The sequence below is a fragment of the Theobroma cacao genome, chromosome 10 (genome assembly GCF_053813885.1).
Source record: "Theobroma cacao isolate CCN51 chromosome 10, ASM5381388v1, whole genome shotgun sequence".
Classification (NCBI taxonomy): domain Eukaryota; kingdom Viridiplantae; phylum Streptophyta; class Magnoliopsida; order Malvales; family Malvaceae; genus Theobroma; species Theobroma cacao.
Window position 1 is genome coordinate 16,711,004 of NC_142648.1, and position 9,980 is coordinate 16,720,983.

General features: G+C 38.4%; 1 protein-coding gene across 1 annotated transcript; it reads left to right on the forward strand.

Moving 5' to 3' along the window:
• The first annotated feature begins 1,603 nt into the window (after positions 1–1,603).
• On the forward strand, positions 1,604–8,905 carry LOC148760380 (uncharacterized). The gene is made up of 3 exons (XM_088802659.1): positions 1,604–2,808; positions 7,879–7,964; positions 8,802–8,905. Exons 1-2 carry the CDS (start codon positions 1,620–1,622, stop codon positions 7,923–7,925), a joined length of 1,236 nt encoding a protein of 411 aa, XP_088658785.1. The 5' UTR covers positions 1,604–1,619; the 3' UTR covers positions 7,926–7,964; positions 8,802–8,905.
• The last annotated feature ends 1,075 nt before the right edge of the window (positions 8,906–9,980 follow it).

Here is a 9,980-nt window from a genome sequence, read left to right on the forward strand (position 1 = left end):
GAGTATATGTGGCTATATTTTGTGAATGCATTGGGAAATTTATGTAAGTTGTTTTACTATGCAGGCTGGATAAATAAATAAAAGCCACGTTATACTGTCGAAATTTTATTAAAATTGGTGGGTTAGTCACTGCAGTGACGGGTTTCCGTGGACTGCCTATTAGAGGGGCACGGTAAACCCAGTTATATAGTTACTCCGGTTGTAGAGGCGAGGAGGGTAACTCCTGGGGTAGTATTAGAGTTCACTTCACGTCGAACCCCCACGTGAATGTGTAACTCGGCCAACGCCAAGGAACGGCTGGTTTTAAAAATAAAAATGTGTTTCACGTGTGAATATTTTAACACCCTTGGCGGACTCGGTTAGATGCCTCGGCCAAGGTATCCCCGAGGATTAGTTTTGGCTTGAGCCTTGTTTTTATAAAAGACATAAGCCTTAACAATTGTTTTGGTAAATTACAAATATTTTATGGTTTAAGAAATAAATTGAAAACATTATGAAATGGGTTGAAATTTATTGTTTAAACTTGCCTCCATTTTACTCGCCTTTAGATATTTATGATAATGTCTGATTACTCATTGGGATTGCAAAATCTCACCCAACTCCTTTCCACCCATTTCAGGTTCAGTATAGACTGTAAATAGCTGATCTCATCGAGGACTACTATTGGATCTGCATTTTCCAAATCGTAGGTTCACAGTCCTCTTTACTTTTGTTTATTCGGGGGCCCTCTGGTTATTGTAAATTAAATTAAATATTTTGGCTTACTGTATTTCAGTATGTATAAATTTATTTAGCTTTTACGCTATAAAAATTATTCACGTATAACTTTATAAATATTGTTTTATAAGAAAATAGAATATTTCCCTTAATATTTCTTTTATTTTCTTTTTTTATTCAAATAATCGTAATTTCGTTTTAAATGAAGATTTTAGACTTTTAAACTCATTTTGAATATGAATTATGTATTTTGTACTTGTATATTACGTTTTAGCCAGTTTTGAAATTTTTGAGAAAAAAATGACCAAAATACCCCTATGTGGCGAAAATTTTATTTTGATTGTTTTTGATCTAAAATAGTATATATTCTCTAAAGACTCGATATCTAACAATGATTGCTCACAAGAAAGGAAAGAAACTGATATGTAAGCCTTGCGGGGTTCCGGTTGGCATTCCGGATAATGAGTGTCAATCGGGACGTCGCGGCGATTGTCATGGGCCTGAGGGAGGTTTCGGGTCGTGACAATTCGATTGGTATCAGAGCTTATGGTTTTAAAGATCAAAGTTTTTAGTTTTGAAGTTGTTTTAAAAATTTACAATATCAGTGTGGCCCCGGATTAAGTTAAGTTAGGTTAGGTTGAATAGAATGCATGCATCTGCATATAGAGCCTAAGGTTACCTAAACTTGCTCGTATTTTTTATAGATTACAATGCCTCCTAGATGCGGACGTCCACCTCTCACTAGATCGGTTGGGAGGGAAAAAGGTCGTTCCCAACGTCATCAGCCAAATACAGTAGAGGAGGAATCAGCTGCATCTACCATTCGGGCAGCACCTGCTGCTGAGCAGGCCGATAGTCCTCCACATCCTCCATCTCCTCAGCCACCTACGGGTATTCCCGCCATGCCTACTGAGGCAGCACAAGCATTGGCAGCTTTTTTTGCAGCAATGGCTGGTCAAGCTCAGACTGGTCAAGTTCCACCTGTAGTGCCTCCAACTACTCCTTTAGTTCCACCACCAGTACAGGATGTATCCATTTCCAAGAAGCTGAAGGAGGCTAGGCAATTGGGTTGTGTATCTTTCACGGGTGAGTTGGATGCCACTGTGGCAAAGGACTGGATTAATCAGGTTTCAGAGACTCTCTCTGATATGAGATTAGACGACGACATGAAGCTGATGGTGGCTACGAGATTATTAGAGAAGAGGGCTCGTACTTGGTGGAATTCGGTGAAGTCCCGTTCCGCTACTCCTCAGACATGGTCTGATTTTCTCAGGGAATTCGATGGTCAGTATTTCACTTATTTCCATCAGAAAGAAAAGAAGAGAGAATTTCTGAGTTTGAAACAGGGAAATCTAACTGTAGAGGAGTACGAGACTCGTTTTAACGAGTTAATGTTATATGTGCCAGATCTGGTGAAATCTGAGCAGGATCAGGCCAGTTATTTCGAGGAAGGGCTCCGTAATGAGATTAGAGAGCGGATGACAGTGACTGGTAGGGAGCCGCATAAGGAGGTGGTACAGATGGCTTTACGAGCTGAGAAGCTCGCGACTGAGAATAGGAGGATTCGGACTGAGTTTGCAAAAAGGAGGAATCCTGGTATGTCTTATAGTCAGTCAGTAAAAAGAGGCAAGGACTCAGCGATTTCAGGGAGTACTACTTCTGTTTCCGTGACATCTCCTCGACCTCCATTTCCACCATCACAACAGAGACCTTCGAGGTTTAGCAGATCTGCTATGACTGGTTCTGGGAAGAGTTTTGGAGGTTCTGACAGATGCAGAAATTGTGGGAATTATCATAGTGGGCTATGTAGAGAGCCAACAAGATGTTTCCAATGTGGACAAACGGGTCATATTAGGAGTAATTGCCCACGGTTAGGACGAGCCACGGTAGTTGCATCATCTTCACCAGCTCGCACTGATATACAGAGGAGAGATTCTTCTGGGTTGCCACCGAGACAGGGAGTGGCCATACGGTCCGGTGTGGAGAGTAATACCCCGGCACATCCACCTTCGAGACCACAGACTCGTACCTCGACAAGAGTTTTCGCTGTGACGGAAGATGAGGCACAAGTCCGACCTGGAGCAGTGACAGGTACTATGTCTTTATTTGATAAAGATGCTTATGTTTTGATAGATTCTGGCTCAGATAGGTCTTATGTGAGCACCACATTTGCATCAATTGCTGATAGAAACTTGTCACCATTAGAGGAAGAAATTGTAATTCACACCCCTTTAGGAGAAAAGCTAGTTAGAAATAGTTGTTATAGAGACTGTGGGGTAAGGGTAGGCGAGGAAGAATTTAGGGGTGACTTAATTCCTCTAGAGATCTTGGATTTTGATCTAATATTGGGTATGGACTGGTTAACTGCACATCGGGCGAACGTGGATTGTTTCCGAAAGGAAGTTATTCTCCAAAATTCGGAGGGAGCAGAGATTGTGTTTGTAGGGAAACGTTGAGTATTACCGTCCTGTGTAATCTAGGCCATCAAAGCTTCAAAATTAGTGCAGAAAGGGTATCCGACTTATTTGGCATACGTAATTGATACTTCAAAGGGGGAACCTAAGTTAGAGGATGTCCCGATAGTAAGTGAGTTTTCTGATGTATTTCCTGATGATTTACCGGGACTACCTCCTGATCGAGAGCTTGAGTTCCCTATTGATTTACTTCCAGGTACCGCACCTATTTCTATCCCTCCATATAGAATGGCTCCAGCAGAGTTGAAGGAGTTGAAAGTACAATTGCAAGAGTTGGTGGACAAGGGTTTTATACGCCCTAGTATATCTCCATGGGGAGCACCGGTTTTATTTGTGAAAGAGAAAGACGGTACACTTCGGTTATGCATCGATTACCGACAGCTTAACAGAATGACCATTAAGAACAAGTATCCGTTACCGAGGATTGATGATCTTTTCGATCAATTACAGGGAGCTACAGTGTTTTCCAAGGTTGATCTAAGGTCTGGGTATCATCAGTTGAGGATTAAAGAACAAAATGTACCCAAGACAGCGTTCAGGACTCGGTACGGTCATTATGAGTTCTTGGTCATGCCTTTCGGGTTAACTAACGCACCGACAGCTTTTATGGATCTCATGAATAGGGTGTTCCACCCTTACCTGGACAAGTTTGTTATTGCGTTCATTGATGACATACTGGTTTACTCGAGAGATAATGATGAGCACGCTGCCCACTTGCGTATAGTATTACAAACTTTGAGGGAAAGACAATTGTATGCAAAGTTTTCGAAGTGTGAGTTTTGGTTACAGGAAGTGGTATTCTTGGGACACGTAGTATCGAGAACTGGAATATATGTTGATCCTAAGAAAGTAGAGGCAATTTTACAATGGGAGCAACCTAAGACAGTGACGGAGATTCGTAGTTTCCTCGGATTAGCCGGTTATTATCGGAGGTTTGTTCAGGGGTTTTCCTTAATAGCAGCTCCTTTGACCCGTCTAACTCGTAAGGGAGTTAAGTTTGTGTGGGATGATGTTTGTGAGAATCGATTTCAGGAGCTAAAGAACCGGTTAACCTCCGCTCCCGTTTTAACACTTCCTGTTAATGGTAAGGGATTTGTAGTATATAGTGATGCCTCAAAGTTGGGGTTGGGGTGCGTATTGATGCAGGATGAAAAAGTTGTGGCTTATGCTTCTAGACAGCTAAAGAGGCATGAAGCAAATTACCCTACCCATGATTTAGAGTTAGCAGCAGTGGTGTTTGCTTTAAAAATCTGGAGGCATTACTTGTATGGTGAGCATTGTCGGATATTTACGGATCATAAGAGTTTAAAATATTTGCTCACCCAAAAAGAGCTTAATTTGAGGCAAAGGCGATGGTTGGAGTTGATAAAAGATTATGACTTGGTGATAGACTATCATCCGGGAAAGGCGAACGTTGTAGCTGATGCCTTAAGTTGTAAGTCTTCATCGTCTTTAGCAGCGCTTCACAGTTGTTATTTTCCAGCATTAATAGAGATGAAATCTCTTGGGGTCCAGTTGAGAAATGGTGAGGATGGATCCTTATTGGCAAACTTCATTGTGCGACCTTCGTTACTTAATCAGATCAAGGACATTCAGAGGTCTGATGATGAGTTAAGAAAAGAAATTCAAAAACTGACCGATGGGGGAGTCAGTGAGTTCAGATTTGGAGAGGATAACGTCTTGATGTTTAAAGATCGAGTTTGTGTTCCTGAGGGAAACCAGTTGAGACAGGCGATCATGGAAGAAGCTCATTCATCTGCTTATGCATTACATCCCGGAAGCACCAAGATGTATAGGACTATCAGGGAGAATTATTGGTGGCCGGGTATGAAGCGAGACGTAGCAGAATTCGTAGCAAAGTGTCTCGTATGTCAGCAAGTTAAGGCGGAGCATCAGAGGCCAGCAGGTACACTTCAGTCTTTACCTGTTCCCAAGTGGAAATGGGAGCATGTAACTATGGATTTTGTTTTGGGATTGCCGCGGACACAGAGGGGAAAGGATGCGATTTGGGTGATCGTAGATCGGTTGACTAAGTCCGCTCACTTTTTAGCTGTCCATAGTACATAATCTATTGAGAAGCTGGCTCAGCTCTATATAGATGAGATTGTGAGGCTACATGGAGTTCCCGTTTCTATAGTGTCAGACCGAGATCCTCGATTCACTTCTCGATTCTGGCCGAAATTTCAAGAAGCTCTCGGAACCAAATTAAAATTTAGCACTGCTTTTCACCCACAGACGGATGGTCAGTCAGAAAGGACTATCCAGACCTTGGAGGATATGTTACGGGCTTGTGTCATTGACTTTATTGGGAGTTGGGACAGACATTTGCCATTGGTGGAATTTGCTTACAACAATAGCTTTCAGTCTAGCATTGGTATGGCACCATACGAAGCTTTATATGGAAGGAAATGTCGTACTCCACTTTGTTGGGATGAAGTGGGTGAAAGAAAGTTAGTGAGTGTGGAATTGATCGAGCTAACTAATGACAAGATCAAGGTTATACGAGAGAGGCTAAAGGTAGCCCAGGATAGGCAGAAGAGCTATGCAGATAAACGGAGAAAAGACTTGGAGTTTGAGATCGATGATAAAGTTTTTCTTAAGGTTTCTCCTTGGAAAGGTAATAATTTGAATACTTTGAAGTATTAAATCTTATTGATTATACTATCATGATAAATTATGGTGTTTTATTGGATAATAAAAGGTGTGATTCGATTTGCGAAGAGGGGAAAGCTTAACCCGAGATATATTGGACCATTCCGAATCATTGAAAGGATTGGACCAGTGGCTTATCGGTTAGAATTACCTCCGGAGTTAGATCGGATCCACAACGTTTTCCATGTCTCCATGCTTAAGAAATATGTACCAGATCCCTCTCACGTCCTCGAAGCACCTTCGATCGAGTTGCATGACGATTTGAAGTTCGAGGTACAACCTGTGAGTATCTTGGATCGAAAGGATCGAGTACTGAGAAACAAGAGTATTTCAATGGTCAAAGTATTGTGGAAAAATGCTCGAATGGAGGAAATGACATGGGAAGTAGAGCATCAGATGAGGAACCAATACCCGCATCTATTTGTCGAATCTGGTAAGTGAAATTTTGAGGTCAAAATTTTATTTTAAGGGGGGTAGAATTGTAAAACCCAACCCTATAAATACATGTCATGACATACATGCACTGAGTAGCATGTTATTATGCTAGGAAAGCACATAAGAAAAGACGAAACCCGATATCGTACCTAACGGTACACTTGAGTTGATTTAACCTCGAACTAGTTCAAATAGGAATTGTAGGATGAAATTTAATATTTTATAGTCCAGGAATGACTAAAAATGATTGTTCGGAGTTCGAGGGTTCATTTGGGGTAAAATTAGAAATTTTGATATTCAAGGGCAAAATCGTCATTTTGCCACCTAAGATAATAATTTGATCATGGAGTGAAATTTTTTACCAAGATTAACTATTTGGAGTATAATTTAATGATAGGAAGTGAAAAAGTTTAATTCTGGTGATTTTTGGAGTGTAGGGGCAAAATCGTAATTTTGCCACCCATGGACAAAATTTGAGATTTTGAGAGAATTTTGATCAAATTTGACAAATTGGAGAATGGTATGAGTATAAGGGATGAAAAATATGTCTATGGGCAATTTTTCAATTTTTGGGGCAAAAATGTAATTTTTGACTTTTACGGGGGTAAAAGTGTAAATTGTAAAAATTACTCCACCGAGACTTTGGATGAGTCTGAGAATTTTATCTAAGCTATGAATATATGAGACAAGTGTATGGTGAAAATTTGGAAACAAATGGATGAAATTTTAAAAATGGGCCAATGGGAAAGTGACACATGGCATTTTTTTAATGAAATAATATTATTTTAATGAAAAGTCAGCCATTTAAACCCAAATTTTGAGTGCTGGCCGGCCATAAGGAAGAAAAACAGAGGAAATAGAGAGGAAAGGAAGAAGAAAAGAAAAACCAAAGAGAAACAAGAAAATTCAAAGAGAAATTCACGGTTTTCGACCGTTTACGCGTCTAACGGTAAGTTTTTCGATTTTAGCTTGATTTCTACCTTTCCTATGCCTTTATTTCCATTTAGCATGCTTGAGGAGAGAGATCAAAAAGTGATATCAAGGGCTGGACGAAATTCTAGGAGAGAGAAATTGAAATTTTTAGGTTTTGATTTTTAGTTAAATTGATAGTTTTAGTTAGTTAAATGTGTTTAGAAATTAAATTGGGCAAGAAATCAGTAAATTTTCACAATACCCACTCTTGGCTGAATGCTCAATGCTGTACAATGATGATGAATTGATTTTATTCTAAGGAAAATGAAGAGAAATGATGAAAAACGATTAAACGTGATAGAAAAACAAAGTAGAAAATTTACCGAGTTAATGTCCCATTTTTGGTCGAATTTTCCAAGGAAGGGAGTGAGCTGATTTTGTTGTTTTTAGAAGGTTATTGGCTGATATTTAATGGTTAGAAATGTTGGAGAGAGAATGGGATGATTTAGAGCTAAAATGGAGCGCGTTAGCAATTTATCGGGCAAAGTGCCAAAAATAGGTTAATACCGCATTTAAGTCGTTTTAGGCTATTGCATTTCATACCATGCATTAGTATAGGATTTAAGTTAATTATATAGTGATTTAGCATCAATGTGATGAATTGTGTAAATTTTTGTAATGTGTCTAGGAGAAGAGCCTTCCGGAAAAGGCAAAGAAGTCGTACCCGACAAGTAGTGATCGGGGTGCTTAGAAAGCTTTTAGTTTGTACAAACGGTGAGTAAACTTATTATTATTGTAAATTATCTAGAGTTTATTTTAAATGCCCTTTATGTATTTTATGAAATGAGAACGAGATTAAAACGGGATTTTTGATGTTTTAGGAATAAATGTGACAAATAAAAATATATTGTATTGATTATGAAATTGAGTAATTGGAGGCTACAAATTGACTTGAAAAATATATATTTTCCTAGGAATGGCTTATGCGAAATGAGTATATGTGGCTATATTTTGTGAATGCATTGGGAAATTTATGTAAGTTGTTTTACTATGCAGGCTGGATAAATAAATAAAAGCCACGTTATACTGTCGAAATTTTATTAAAATTGGTGGGTTAGTCACTGCAGTGACGGGTTTCCGTGGACTGCCTATTAGAGGGGCACGGTAAACCCAGTTATATAGTTACTCCGGTTGTAGAGGCGAGGAGGGTAACTCCTGGGGTAGTATTAGAGTTCACTTCACGTCGAACCCCCACGTGAATGTGTAACTCGGCCAACGCCAAGGAACGGCTGGTTTTAAAAATAAAAATGTGTTTCACGTGTGAATATTTTAACACCCTTGGCGGACTCGGTTAGATGCCTCGGCCAAGGTATCCCCGAGGATTAGTTTTGGCTTGAGCCTTGTTTTTATAAAAGACATAAGCCTTAACAATTGTTTTGGTAAATTACAAATATTTTATGGTTTAAGAAATAAATTGAAAACATTATGAAATGGGTTGAAATTTATTGTTTAAACTTGCCTCCATTTTACTCGCCTTTAGATATTTATGATAATGTCTGTTTACTCATTGGGATTGCAAAATCTCACCCAACTCCTTTCCACCCATTTCAGGTTCAGTATAGACTGTAAATAGCTGATCTCATCGAGGACTACTATTGGATCTGCATTTTCCAAACCGTAGGTTCACAGTCCTCTTTACTTTTGTTTATTCGGGGGCCCTCTGGTTATTGTAAATTAAATTAAATATTTTGGCTTACTGTATTTCAGTATGTATAAATTTATTTAGCTTTTACGCTATAAAAATTATTCACGTATAACTTTATAAATATTGTTTTATAAGAAAATAGAATATTTCCCTTAATATTTCTTTTATTTTCTTTTTTTATTCAAATAATCGTAATTTCATTTTAAATGAAGATTTTAGACTTTTAAACTCATTTTGAATATGAATTATGTATTTTGTACTTGTATATTACGTTTTAGCCAGTTTTGAAATTTTTGAGAAAAAAATGACCAAAATACCCCTATGTGGCGAAAATTTTATTTTGATTGTTTTTTATCTAAAATAGTATATATTCTCTAAAGACTCGATATCTAACAATGATTGCTCACAAGAAAGGAAAGAAACTGATATGTAAGCCTTGCGGGGTTCCGGTTGGCATTCCGGATAATGAGTGTCAATCGGGACGTCGCGGCGATTGTCATGGGCCTGAGGGAGGTTCCGGGTCGTGACAAATTCTCCTAGAATAAAATCAAACTCATCCTCACTCACTACATGGTAAATTCAGCCATTAATGGTTGGGGGAGAAAATAAATTCTTTTCTTGTTGTTTTGTTTCTAAATATGCTAAACTAACTAAAAACACTAACATAAATTAAAATCAAATAAATCCAACAACTTTCTCTCTCCTAACCCATTTTTTCAGAATTGAATTCATCATGAAAACATGTAATTTAATCATGAAAAATAAAGAGAAATGCTTGGGAATAAGAAAACTCAAGCTTAATAGAAAAAATCTCACCTTTTTCACTTAATTTCCTTGAAAATTCACACTTTTTCTTTGATTTTCTCTCTCTAGGGTTTTGTTTTTATTTTCTCTCTCTTCTTGCTGGTTTGGCCGGCCATGGGGTGGAAGATGGGCTGATTTTATGCCTTTTAAAAAGGAAAATAATAAATTAATAAAGGTATGACACATGGCATCATGTCATTGGCTCGTTTTTAAAATTTTAAAATTTTAATCCTTTTTATCTCCACCACACAATTAGTCAATGGTCAAAATGAGGATAAATG